Genomic DNA, 13,535 nt, shown 5'->3' with positions numbered 1-13,535 from the left:
CAAAAATGATGCAACCGTCCCCTCCGTGGGAGGGATGGGGGGTTGGGATGGGCTGTCTGGCTCCTCTCAATCAGCAGCCCTGGAAAATTACTGCGGGACGGCTTGGAGGCCTTTCCCAGCGCTGGAAGAAGTCCGTCCCGATGGACGCATCTCGCTAGCTGTGCCTGTGCCCATTTCACAGCGCCCTCTTTATCCATCCAGGCAGGTAGACGGACGCCCCGGATGTTTTTTTCCACCTCGTTTTCCTCATTCTTCGCTGCCTGAGCGGCGCTGGTGGGGCTGCAGAGCCAGGCAGGGAGAACAGCAGCCGCTGTGCTGGGCCGGGAGGCGAGATGCGGAGGCACAATCTTCACATCCATGCCTGCTGTGGAGGAGACCCCGTGTGCCGAGGGCGGAGGGACCCCAGCCCTCGCATCCTGCTCTTGGCCTGGCATGAGCTGGCGGAGCCGGATGGGCATCGCCCCTGGGCGCCTCTCCCTTGGGCGCAGGGATGCTCGGCTCTGCCCGCTCCTGCCCAGGCTCGTGCAAACAGCCCGGCCTGTCGGCGCTGGCAGACGGCTGCTGGTTTGCCAGGCGAGTTTTCTCACGCCGCTTCGGCACCTGGGCATTCAGAAGGCTCTCGTGCCCCTTATCTTTCTGGTGGGGAGAGAATGATTTTTATTCCTGCTATTTAATTATTAGGATTTTTTTATTATCATTCCCAGCCCTGGCTGCGGGTGCTGCTCTGGCAGCCAGGCACGGCTATTTACATTGCAGCAGTGCGCTCATGTCAGAGGCTCTGGAAGTGCTGTCTGTTATGCAGAAGGCTTTCCTCTCCAGGGAATCCTTTTAAGCGTTGGCTGGCGTTGCTCACGTGCTCGCTGAGCGCGGGGAGAGTTCCCTTTTAAGCTCTGTGGATGCACTCGTGTCCGCACGAGAGGCATGCACTGATTCTTACCCCATTGCTTTCGCATTCCACCACGCTTTCCCGAGGAGCAAAACTTGGACAAGAGCCTCCACCCCACCGCGCACCAAAGAAGCACTGGGAAATGGATTTGCTGTGGCTGCCTGATGGCTGTTCCCCCCACTGGCCCCGTGCCCGAGGCTCAGATGGGGGTCGCAGGGCAGCCCGGTGGGCTCTGCTCTTGCACTGCTGGATGGCAGCACCCCTCCTGCTGCCCATCGCAGCCAACAGCCTTTGGAGCCAGGGGGCGTTTGCATCCAGCAGGGCCGTGCTTGAAGCCAAGCAATCCTGCCCAGCGTTGGCTTTGAGGAGGGGCTGCAGCATACGGCTTGTGCAGAGAGGGACCCCGGTGGTGCAGTGCTGGTGCTGGCGCCCAGTGCGGGCCGTGGGCAGGGCTGCCCGTTCCGGGTCACGCTCCCATCTGTTCCTTTTGCAGCTTTCCCCACTTTGCGTCTCTTTGGGCTGCTGCCAAATCAATTACAGCCCATATTTGTGGAAGAAAGAATTGCTTTTCTTCTTTCCCCCCCCCCCCCCCTTTTTTTTTCCCAAGTGAGGTTAAAATTCCGGCCTAATTCGGCTCCTTGGGGTGTACCACAAGCTTGTCACATGTGATAAATGGCCTCATTTATTAGCAAACCAACACAGTCAAAAGCAAACAGAGTGGCTTGTAGATTAATCCTGCCCTGTTTGCGATAAGCAGTTTGATCCAGGCTCTGTGCAGGGACTGATGGGCATGGCAGATCAGTTCTGACTGATGGACTGTGCACTTTGTTTCGGTGCCTTCCTTCTTTTGGTCTGCTTACTGATGGTGCTTAATTAACCCTTAATTTGCTATTGCTTGATGGCAGTGTGGCTCAACCCCCTTTGAAGAAGGGACAGAGCAGCACTTTGGGGGCTGGAAGGCAGAGCAGGGAGCAGTGTTTGGCCCCAGGGCTGCAACAGAGCCCAGTGCTCAGGTTCTCATCCCCAGCCCTGCAGTCCAGCCCACATGGTTGGACCCGATGATCTGGAAGGTCTTTTCCAACCTATGACTCTATGGTTGATTTCCCCGTGCTGCGTGAGTCTGCGGACTGGAAGCGTGCCTACATGTGTTGGGAGAGCATCCTGTGCTCACAGCAATGGGATCTTTGGACTCCCATCCTTTGGGCACCTCCTGGGCAAAGAAGGGCACGCTGCTGTGCTCTCCCAGCGTTGCTCACGTTGCATGAACCAGACGGCGGTGGGTTGGAGTTTTTCACCTTGGCACACTGGGATCTTTTCGTGTGCTCTGGGTGGGAGCTTGCAGGGATTCCCCACTACACTGCTGGGCTTTGGGGCCCCTCACTGCAGGTTTCCTGCTGCACTTGCCAGCTCTGCAGAGCGGGGCTCAGTTGGGAAGGGCAGAGGAGAACAACCCAACCCTCTGTGGCTGCTCATCCAGAAACAATTTGCCGTTTCATCGCTGGGTGGGGAGGAGGCTCCCATTTGGGAGGGGAATCGGGGGGGGTCCTGTGCACAGGGGATGCACACCGGAGCTGTCTGTGTCCCCCTGCTCCCAGCCTGGCTCTTCCCAGTGCTCCCGTCTGTGTGCTGAGCCTGGGCTTCATGGACTTCCATGGCGGCGCAGCTGAGGGCAGCAGGCGTTGCTGTGCAGTGCAGGGAGGGGAGGCTGAGTCCCTGCACTGTTCCATAGGAAGGAGGCACATAATGGAGATATGAGGGCAGGAGGAGTGCGGTCCCCGTGCCCGGTGGGTGCAAGATGGGCTGTCCTGGGCTTGGCAGTGTCCCCATCACAGCTGTCTGTCCTGCAGGGAGCTTTCAGCCCTCGCTTGAGCAATGCCTGCTGTCAGCCCAAGGGTTGGGGCCGAAAGCACAGCCAGTGTAATGCAGCAGCTTCCAGGAAACGGAGCTGCGGGCAGAGGGCACTCAGTGTGGATCCCAAGGGAGCCTGGCAGGTCTAGGATAAGTCCTACAGTGCCCGAACCCCAAGGCATGGAGCCTGCAGGTCTGTGATGGGAGCTGGGCATTGCCGTGCTGCTGGTGCCCATCTGGTGTGTGCCCCCATGGGAGCTGCTCACACTGCTGTCTCCCTCTAGATTGGGATTTTATCATTTTCTTGCATGCTGCTCTTGCCTCAGTAGAGGTACAGCGGCGACTCCAGCGAGAGATGTTGGAGAGTTCCTTATTCAGCCCTAAAACCTGAGAGATTTGGGGGCAGGGAGGCTGGATTTGCTGCACATAGAGCTCCTGCTGCACTCTGCACCCTGGGGCTTCTGCTCTGTTGGTCGGAGCCGAGGTGCCGGGAGGGCTTTTAATGGGTTTGGGGACATTATTTGGTTTGCAGGGTGTTTTGTTGTTTGCCTTCATGCCGTGCTGCTTTTCAGAGAAGCTTAAAATTAAGCTGTGCTTCTTTTGTAAGTTTGTGTGTTAATAATGGAGATTATGGCTCCTGGTGTCACGTAACCCTGGTGCTTAACAGCCCCCTGCCAGCTGCCTGCCTGCACAAGAGGAGCAAAAGGGTTTGTTGGCACCTGTGGGTGTGCTTTGGGCACCTGGGTTCCATGCGCCCGTGCGCCCGGGGAGGTTTGGGGCCCCAGAGCTCACAGCAGGGATCAGGGGTGCTCAGGGCTTCCCAGTGCCCCATAGCTGCTGTGCGCTGCTGTGGGGTGAGCTGTGCCCATCCGTCCCTGTGCTCGGTGCTGGGCTGGGTGCCGTGGGAGGTGATGGAGGGGGGCAGCTGGCTGCACCCTGATTTGGGGAATGACTGCTGTGCCTTTGGCTGTCCTTGCAGGCCCTCAGAGCAAAGTGTCGCGGTGCCAACCCAACGAGCACAACTGCCTGGGCACCGAGCTGTGCATCCACATGAGCAAACTGTGCAACGGGCTCCACGACTGCTTTGACGGCTCGGATGAGGGGCCTCACTGCAGGGGTAGGTGTTGGGATTCGGGTTGGCATTTTCTTGCTTGTCCTGTGCAGAACAAGATTTGTAGGTAGGTGGGGACAGCATCACAAAATACCCCCCTGCTCTCTTCCCGGGGTGAATCGCGAGGTCCCTGAGCTGCGGATGGTTTGGGGTTGGATCCAGGCAGCTCCCCTGCTGCTTTGTGGCCATGCTTTGCCCTGGTGGAGGTGTTCGTGCCCCTGTCCCAGCAGCAGGAGGCCGGGGGCAGCTGAGCTGGCAATCTGCGCACTCAGAGATTATCCAGAGCCGCTTGCAAGTAAATGCCCATCATTCCTGAGCCTGCAGGCCATTAAATAGCTGCATTGTCTCCTGGGTTTAACAGCTTGGAGAGTTGGGAATCTGGTTCAGATAAGAGATGCTGATGTATTTTTTTCCATATTTCCAGGAGCTTTGTGCCCCCCCCACCCCCCAGGGCTGCTCCCTGCTTGCTAATCCTGTTGGGAAACTCTCCCCAAATCTCAGCACGCATCGCTGCCCGGTGCACACATCAGCTGTGCGTGTCCTGGGCTGACCCCAGGGCGGGCTCTGTGCTGTAGGCGAGCTCAGTGCTTCCAGCCCCGGGTGGGGGCTCTTTTGGGGCCGTTTCCATCCTGTTTAGCCCAGTCCCATGCTGGGACACGCTGCTTTGCTCCCCTCCCTCCTGCAGCCCTGGGCTGGGCTGTGAATAGGAAGTGCCGGCAGGAGGAGTGCGGGGCTCTTTGTGCAGCCCTGCCCTGCTGACAATTAATATTTAGCTAATAGGTCTCACCGGTTAAATGAGAGCTCATTTTTCACGGCCGGGCAACGCGTGACAAGGTGCTGATGGCACCAGGCCAGGGCAGCTGCTGGGTGCTGCTGGGGTCCCGATGGGTGCTGAGCCCCACAGCTGCCCCAGCCCTTCTCCGTGTTTGGGGCGGTGCTGCTCGTCCATCCTGGAGATGGGTCGTCTGAGAGCTGCCGGTTCCGAACGGAGCACTGCAGAGTGAGCAATGCGTGCTGCTGCAGTGCGGTGCAGTGCAGTGCAGTGCAATGCAGCTCCCAATGCTCCCAGCAGCCAACCAGGCTCAGCCCTACGTGTGGGAGCACAGTGTGGGGCTCATCAGACTCTAACAAGCACCCCCAGCTCCCACTGCCCATCCCACCCTGCCTGCTGGCTGATTGCTTGCTGCCCTCTGCACCTCACCTCTCTTGCCCTGAGCTCTTTTGCTGCCAAGAGGAGCTTCCTCTGATGGCTCAGCTTTGTCTTGCAGAGCACCCAGAGGAGCTGCGTGGCCCCATCTGCACCTCGGGGGCTTCTGTGCCCCTGCAGAAACCCCCAGGAGATGGAGGTGGTGCAGTTGGAGCCTTTGTGCTCCTGCCATTGTCTCCCCTCCCCACTTAAGGCTGTGCATTCTTAGGGCTTCTTGCTATTTTCTTGGATGCTGTGGTGCTTCAGCAAGGAGATACGAACCTGGGACTGAGCCGTTTCACGAGGGGAAGGGTCCCATGGGGCAGAACCAACTGAGCTCCTCTCTGTCTGTCTGACCTCTCTGCCTCTCTTTGCAGAGCAATTGGCCAACTGCACGGCGTTGGGCTGCCAGCACCACTGTGTGCCCACGCTGAGCGGCCCTGCCTGCTACTGCAACAACTCCTTCCAGCTGGCTGAGGACAGGAGGAGCTGCAAAGGTGGGTGTGGGTTTGGGGGCCCCGAAGGGGCTCTCGTGGAGCTCAGCACCTCTGGGTCCCCCTGGGGGGCGGTGGTCTCCCTTCGGCCATGGGGCTGTTGGGTGGGTGCAGAGCTGAGCTGAGCAGGAGGAAGGATGCTGATGCGAGCACACAGGGGTGTGAGCGCCCTGGGAAGGGCGTTGGATAGCAGGGCAGAGTCAAAGCGGCCGTCAGATCCTGGGAAGAAGTCCCGAGGTGAGAGGTTGCAGTGGCTCTGTCCCTCATTTATCTGAGCAGAGGTGGGAAGGGGACGATATCGGCTCTGCACACAGCGCTGGGTGAGGGCTCTGTGGTGCAGCAGCCCTTTCATCTCGCAGAAGAAAGCAGCATGCCAACCAGGGGGGCGGGAGCTGCACAGGAAAGCGATCCGGGCTGGGAATTGAGGTGCAGCTTTGCAGAGCAGTGAGGAGGGCAGGGGGCAGTGAGGCCTCAAAGAGTCCACGGTGAAGCAGAGTTCTTCTGCTTCCCCTCTGCCCACTGGTACAGCACAGGGCTGCGAGGTGAGGCTCACCAGGAGCCGTGCTGGAGCTCCCTTTGCTTTCTGTGTGTTGCTGGGCTTCCTTGCACATCGTGTCCTCCCCTCACACGGCTGTCACAGGAGGACGTTTGCTGCTCCAAACCCCCTTTCTCTTTGTTTTGCAGACTTTGATGAGTGCACTGTGTATGGCACCTGCAGCCAGACCTGCACCAACACTGAGGGCTCCTACACGTGCAGCTGCGTCGAAGGATACCTCCTGCAGCCCGACAACAGGTCCTGCAAAGCCAAGAATGGTGAGAGCCTGGGGAAAGCAGCGGACTCCTGGTGGGGCTGTGGCTCTGGTCCTTTAACTGCTTTCAGCTGCCCTTACTGCCGTGTGTTGCTGTCACAGCCCCGTTTCTCTGCCCTCCTTCCCCAGAGCCCGTGGATCGCCCCCCCGTGCTGCTCATTGCCAACTCCCAGAACATCCTGGCCACGTACCTGAGCGGAGCCCCGGTGCCCAACATCACCCCCACCAGTGCCAAGCAGACCACGGCCATGGACTTCAACTACATCGAGGACACGGTGTGCTGGGTGCACGTGGGCGACAGCGCATCCCAAACCATCCTCAAGTGTGCCAAGATCCCCAACCTGAAGGGCTTCGTGGAGGAGCGCTCCATCAACATCTCCCTCAGCCTGCACCGTGAGTTGCTCCGTAGGCTGTGCGGCTCTTCCTGCGCAGTTTTCCTCCTCCCTGCCCGTCTGGCTTTGGCTTTTCCCCCTTCCTTCCCTCTGGCTGTTGCTGGTGAGTCCAGCGGTTTCTCTGTGCAAACACACCGAGAAGAATGGCCGGCACCTGGGACTCTTCTCATTTCCCCTTTTCCTTTTGGCCCCGTGTTCCTCTTGCCTCAGTCCCCACCCTGAGCAGTGCTTACGAGAATCCCAACCCCAAATCTGCTCCGTCAGGTTGTGAGTCAGAGGGCGATGGTGGCTCTGCTCGGCGTGAGGAGGGCTTTGCAGCACAGCCTCCTGTTGGGGCTTGCTGCTCGCAGCCTGCTCCCTGCTGGGATGTCAGCCGTTGGCTGGGAGGTGCAGCGGAGGGACCCACGGGTCACAGCAGAGCGCTGCCACCCCCTTGGGCTCCCAGTTCGTGTGCTGGATGGAGCTGTGTGTGTTTACAGGGAGAGGCCATCGCTCTCACAGCCTGAAATCAGGTGGGAGGGGCTGAGCTTTGCCTCCCATCCCCACCACGCTGCTGAGGTCTGACTTCGCGTTCTCCTTCCCTCCTGCGAGGTTCCCTCTGGCCACGTTGGGTTTCTCCGTTCAGTGCAGCAGAGGGGCAGAGCTCAGGGTGCTGCGCTGCTGCTTCTGGCGGAGCTCAGCGCCGGTGCTTCCATGTCCTGCATGCATGATGCCCATCCAGGGCTGACCCGTGGCCACGAGGTCCCTCCTCCACCTCATCTCTGTGCTGCTGAGCACTTTGGCTCTGGCATTTTAGGCTCTGGTTTTCAGCCTCAGATATTCATTGCCCTGATCCCAAAGCCTGGGGTTGGTTTGGGGACATGCTGATGAGGAGATAATGTCACTCTCCCCTCCCCTCCCCCCAGGGACACTAAGACCTGTGAACCTAATTAGCAGCTGCTGCTCTGTGGTGTTGATCAGCTCACAGCAGGAGCCAGACTTCCCTGGTGCTGAGGGGCTCCATCCGCATCCCATGGGGCACCGCAGGGCTGGGAGTGAGCAGCCCCAGCCGTCAGTGTGGGGCTGGGACACCGCAGCCCGGTGCCATAGGACCCGCTGTGTCCCCTCCGTGTCCCTGCAAGGAGATGATTGGTGTCACTTGTGCCGTGGGAGCTGTGCTGGATGCTGTTAACCAGGCTTGGCCAGGGCTGCTGGATGCTGCAGCGTTGCTTTCCCTTCTCCTGTGCTGCTGAGCCCTCAGTGCAGCAGTGCAGCTGTTCTGCTCCCCAATGCTGCTGCACATGCTCGTTTTATGGTTTGTCTCCTTGCCCATTCCCTGCCCCCAGGAGCATCCCACCTATTGCTGTTAGGGAAGGAAGGGTAAAACCCCACCAGGAGCAGAACAGCATCGCTTTGGAGCTCGGTTCCTCCTTCCCTGTCCGGTGCTGCCCCCTCCATGGGATTGTGAGCACGCAGGAGCCGCAGCCCCGTCCTTCCTGCCCACACCGAGCTGCAGAAAGGGGAACTTGTTCTTTCCTCCCTTCCTCTCTTTCTCAATCCCTCCCCTGCTCTGTGTGAGAATTCCAGCCCTGTTTCTAATCAGGGGGAAATCCTGGCAGGCACCAAACGCATTCAAGGACAGAAAGCCGCGTGTGCTGCTGTGCACAGAGCCCAGCACCATGGAGCAGATCCGTCCGAGGGGCTGCAGAAGCCTCTCTGGGGGCTGACCCCCACCCCTGCCCTGTGCCGGGGCTTTGCTCCCCCAGATTCCAACCTTTTCATGTATTTCCTGATGCGACGCCCTCAACTCCTTTGGAGTTTGGGCTTCCAGGGGACTTTAAAGGAGATGAAGACAAAACCCAATCTGCTTATGGGCCCCATGGCAGCACCGGGGGTCCCACACAGACCCCTCTCCGCTCCCCTTAGGTGCCAGTGCTTTACATGGCCACAGCCATGGGTTCAGGGTTAGCTGCCCCACACACTGCAGGCATTGCATTGCAGGGCAGTGCATTGCCTCGTGCTGCAGTGCATTGCATTGCGTGCTCCGGAGCGCCGCTGCTGCTGGCGAAGGGCTGCAGATCTCTCTTGATTTATCAATTCTCATCTCGAGGTTTCATGTTTTCTTTGCCTTTCATAAACCGAACTCCCAGGAAGGGGTTTGAAATATCAGAACTTTCCATCCTGGCTGCATCATAAGCCTTAAACAACAGCAACCAGCCCGTTATTGAAATCCCTTCCCGGCTGCCCCCCTCCAACACGCATGGCCAGGAGGTTTCCATTGAGTCCATCTCAGCCCCACCGCTCTCCGTGACCCAACCAATAAGCAGCAGAGCTGCAGGGTGAATGGATTCAGGGAGGAATTAATGCTTTCCTGCCCCGCTTTGCATGCAGGGCTGTTTTTCTTCCTCCCTGCAGCCAAGAAAGAGGCTCTGCTGTGGACGCGCTTGGCAAGAAGGAGGGATGGGCGCCGCTCCACGCACGGATTGCTTTCTTTGTGTCTCTGTTCTGCTGCGATGCTGAGCGCTCTGCGTGCTCTGCTTTGCTCAGTGCAGTGCAGTGCAGTGCTGCAGGAATGGCCGATGCAATGCAATTGCTGGGGGCTGCAGCTGCAGCTCGGTGCTGTGGATTTGGTGCAATTTGGGGGTCAAGCTGCAGCCCCTTCCCCTCCCCCCCCCCCTTTTCCATGCCCCCCAGCAGAGGCACAGCGCTGCTTCCGCATTGCTGGAGATCAATGGGCGAAATTAATTCCCACGTTAATTGGGGATCCTGTGGAGCACAGAGAGGTGGCACCACACATCCGTCTGTACGTCCATCTGTCCATCCTGGGACCCCTTTGGGTTCCTGCAGCATCCCATGGAGGCCTGGGGGTGCTCCCCGTCACAGCCAGGAGCAGCTCTGCCCACGGAACGGCCTCATTAAGCCCTGAGCAGTTAATTAGAAGCCCCTCAATTACCCTTCCTTCATCTCAGTCCATCCCCATTCACCATGCCCACTGTGGGCAGAGGGGTGGGCAGCAGCCCCCAGGTGTTCCATGTGCCCTATGGGGGTCTGGGGTGCACACACAGCGCAGTGCCGTCCCACCCCATAATCCCACTGTCCCCACTGCAGCCCTTCAGGGTGGCTTTGTGGCTGTGCCCCGTCCCTTTAGCACACCTCAGTGAAGGAAAATGGGTTCCCAGGAGCAACGTTTCTCCATGGATCCCTTTGCTGTCACAGAGGGACTTTGTGCTCCGCAGGGCGGAGGATGGGTGAGGAGGGATGAGGCAGAAATTCCTTCAGGTTATGGGATGATGTGAATGTATGGAACAAATCACTCTGATGTTAAGAAAGGAGGGGACCCAACATGGAGCCCCAGGGAGGGCATCCCTTACCATCCTCTGCTCCTCTTTGGGGACGTTTCTGAACTGAAACGTACTGCGGCTTTTCTAGGGCTCCCCGCTGCCCCCTCCAAAGAGCAGCAATGGAACTGAGCTTTGCTCCTCCATCTGCACACAGCGCAGAGCTGGGAGCTCGTGGGTCACTGCGGGGTGGGAGGTGGGGGGGCTTTCAGATGGGCTCTGTGGTGGGGGGTGTTGGGGAGGGCCTGGGATGTTCCCGCTCCTGGCGTGTGCTCCCTTCTGGCAGCTGAGATTCGGGTCCCTGCAGTGCTGGGGGGTTTGAGGTGATGATCTCCATTTTATCCATCCTGGAGCTGTGTTGCAATGTTTGAGTCAGAGCTGAGGTTGCGTTTCCTTCCTGCTGCCGTGGATGCGTTTGCAGAGCGACTGATTCACACTGGGGGGGGGGCAGTTCTATGCTGCCTCAGCAAAAACGGTTCCCCAAAATCTCTGCGGCGGCGTCGTCTGTGTGGGTCAGATTTGGGGGGGGGGGTTGTGTGCTCCTGGTGCAGGTCTGGCCTCCCCCGGCCCCCATAGTGCTGCACTGCAGCTCTGAGCAGCGCAGTTCTTCCAGGAACAGCCTTTAAAGTTCACCCCCCCTTTCCTCCATCTCCCCCCCCAAGTCCTTTTCCAGACATGAGCAAATAAATGGAGCTGAGGAAATGTGGCCGTGCGCAGTGTTGCAATGCTTTGCAACACCCGGAGCGGATTGAGCAAGGAGGGAAGGGGGGGACCCCCCCATGGGCTGCACCCCCCCCACATACACCCCATGGGGATGGGGATGGGGATGGGGATATGGGGGGGCACATGGATAGGGGTTTGGCGCAGTAGGGGCTGCGGGTTGTAATGGGGGGTCCGTCTGCTGAATGTGTGCAGAAAGTCCATCCAGGTGGAGCCAAAGCCCCAGAAAAGATGGAAAATAATAATAGTAATAATAATTAATAATAATAATGGTCTTGTGAACTGATTCCTGCAGTGGAGGGGGTGGGATGGGGATGTGAAAAACAAAAGCCTTTGAGGAGCGTAATGCTTTCCAGCTGCAAAAATACAGCCTGGGTGAGGAGCAGCAGAGTGCGTCACCCCCAGCATTGGGCGGGGGTCCGACCCCCCCAGCCCCCTGGCAGCACAGCCCCCATTGCAGGCAGCGGCTGGGCATTGCCCAGCTGTGTCTGCAGCTGCTGGGGGGCTCACGGCCCCAGAGCACCCTCAATGTGCCCCCCCCCCCCCCATATCCTGCACTCTGTCCTATGACTGTGAGTCAGCGCTGCGCTGCTGCCAACTGCTGAAGTGTGGGGGAAAGTTTGGTGTTGCTTTGGTGCAGTGCTCCTCTCTATGGAGGTGCTGGGCAGTGCTGCGCTGTGCTTCAGCTGCTGCTGTTCCCCACTGCTCCATGGGGCTGGGGGTGGGGCTCAGCCCCCACTGCTGCACCCCTTGTTGCACCCCAACCCTGTGCTGCATTCACACAATCACAGAATGGCCAGAGTTGGAAGGGAGCTCAAGGATCACGGAGCTCCAACCCCCCGCCACACTCAGGGCCACCAACCTCCACGTTTCACAGCAGCCCAGGGTCCCATCCAGCCTCCAACACCTCCAGGGATGGACGGGGCATCACAGCCTCTCTGGGCAGCTGTTCAGCCCCTCACAGCACAGAACTTCCCCTGACATCCAACCTCCATCTGCCCTCCCTCAACTTCACACCATTTCCCTTGTCCTGCTGTCATCTCCCTTTCCAAGAGTTGACCCCCTCCCGTTTGTAGGCTCCCTTTGGTCGCTGCAGGCTGCACTGAGGTCACCCTGCAGCCTTCTTTGCTCCATTCCAGTGCAGTATTGCATGTTGACCCCAAGCTGTACTCCAACCCCATTGTTGCACCTCAACCCCACTGCTGCGCTCTGACCCCATTGTTGCACCCCAACCCCGCTCCTGCATCCCAATCCTATGATGTACCCCAATTCCACTGCTGCACCCCAACCCCATTGCTGCATCCTGACCCTGTGCTGCCCCCTAATCTCATGATGCACCTCAACCCCATTGCTGCATTCCAACCTCAGTGCTGCACCTGAACCCCATTGCTACACCCTATACTGCACTTGCTGTATCCCAGCCCCGTGCTGCTCACCCTACACAGCCATCCCCACCTGCAGAGCCCTCCCTACAGGCACAGTGCTCAGTGTGGGCAGTGCAGCTCCAAGGACCCCAACTGGGGCCGTAGGGAGGAAGGGGACGGAGCCTTCATTGGGGTCTGCATGACAGGGAGAGGGGAAATTGCCCCAAACTGAAATGGGAGATTTGGATGGGATGTGAGGATGTAAGGAGAGCTCTGTGGGATGGGCTGCTGTGGGGTCAGCCTGGACAGACCGAGCTGTGTGTGTCCCCATTCACGGCAGAGTAGGGCTGGGGGGTCCCTATGATTTAAATCACTGCTGTTGTTCTTTGCTTCCATCTCTGTGTGGTTCTGTGTACTGTGCTGTGTGTCCCCCTCTATGGGGCAGCTCCTGCCCTACAACTCCCCCCAATTTCCATCGCTTCCCCCCCATACAGACGTGGAGCAGATGGCCATCGATTGGCTGACGGGCAACTTCTACTTTGTGGATGACATCGACGACCGGATCTTTGTCTGCAACAAAAATGGCCTCACCTGCGTCACCCTGCTGGACCTGGAGCTCTACAACCCCAAAGGGATCGCACTGGACCCAGCCATGGGGTGAGCATGGCTATGGGGCCGGGAGAGGGGGGTCCAGTGGGGGAGCAGCTCACATCCGTCTGCTGCAGGCGTTCAGGGAGGCTGTGCAGTGCATGCGCTGAGCGCCATCTCTTTCTCCCTGGCAGCAAAGTGTTCTTCACGGACTACGGGCAGATCCCCAAAGTGGAGCGCTGCGATATGGACGGGCAGAACCGCACCAAGCTGGTGGACAGTAAGATCGTGTTCCCACATGGCATCACCCTGGACCTGGTGAGCCGCCTGGTGTACTGGGCTGATGCCTACCTGGACTACATCGAGGTGGTGGATTACGAGGGCAAGAACCGGCACACCATCATCCAGGGCATCCTGGTGAGCGGGACGCATCTCTTGTTCTGTGGTGCGCAGCAGGGCCCCCATCTCCTCCCCGTGGTGCAGAGCAAGACCCCCGTCTCCTGCCTCACGGCACACGCTGGGGCCCCCGTCTCCTGCCTCGCAGTGCACAGCAGCACCCCAAGGCTGGGCTCTGTGTGCTGACCACTGTCTGTGCCTTCAGATCGAGCACCTCTATGGCCTGACAGTCTTTGAGAACTACCTCTATGCCACCAACTCGGACAACGCCAACGCTCAGCAGAAGACGAGCGTCATCCGCGTCAACCGCTTCAACAGCACGGAGTACCAGGTGGTGACACGTGTGGATAAAGGCGGAGCGCTGCACATCTACCACCAGCGGCGGCAACCCACAGGTGGGGATGGGATAGGATGGGATGGGATG

At 59.0% G+C, this 13,535-nt stretch overlaps 1 protein-coding gene across 5 annotated transcripts in view; it reads left to right on the top strand.

Annotated features, from left to right (window-relative positions):
- LRP1 (LDL receptor related protein 1) overlaps positions 1–13,535 on the top strand; it is a 57,995-nt gene that overhangs the window by 10,518 nt on the left and 33,942 nt on the right. For all 5 annotated transcript variants that reach the window (XR_008202047.1, XM_052665252.1, XM_052665250.1 and 2 more), the window contains exons 3-9: positions 3,714–3,851; positions 5,409–5,528; positions 6,210–6,338; positions 6,464–6,727; positions 12,622–12,784; positions 12,910–13,132; positions 13,317–13,506. Coding sequence is in view for 4 of the 5 variants with exons in the window: in XM_052665252.1 (XP_052521212.1) it covers positions 3,714–3,851; positions 5,409–5,528; positions 6,210–6,338; positions 6,464–6,727; positions 12,622–12,784; positions 12,910–13,132; positions 13,317–13,506 (1,227 nt within the window). In the remaining variant the exon portion in view is untranslated. The remainder of the gene's footprint in view (positions 1–3,713; positions 3,852–5,408; positions 5,529–6,209; positions 6,339–6,463; positions 6,728–12,621; positions 12,785–12,909; positions 13,133–13,316; positions 13,507–13,535) is intronic.

Source organism: Tympanuchus pallidicinctus, unplaced genomic scaffold (assembly GCF_026119805.1).
Source record: "Tympanuchus pallidicinctus isolate F22 unplaced genomic scaffold, pur_lepc_1.0 scaffold63, whole genome shotgun sequence".
In the NCBI taxonomy this organism is placed as follows: domain Eukaryota; kingdom Metazoa; phylum Chordata; class Aves; order Galliformes; family Phasianidae; genus Tympanuchus; species Tympanuchus pallidicinctus.
This window is presented reverse-complemented; position numbering and strand designations above follow the sequence as displayed.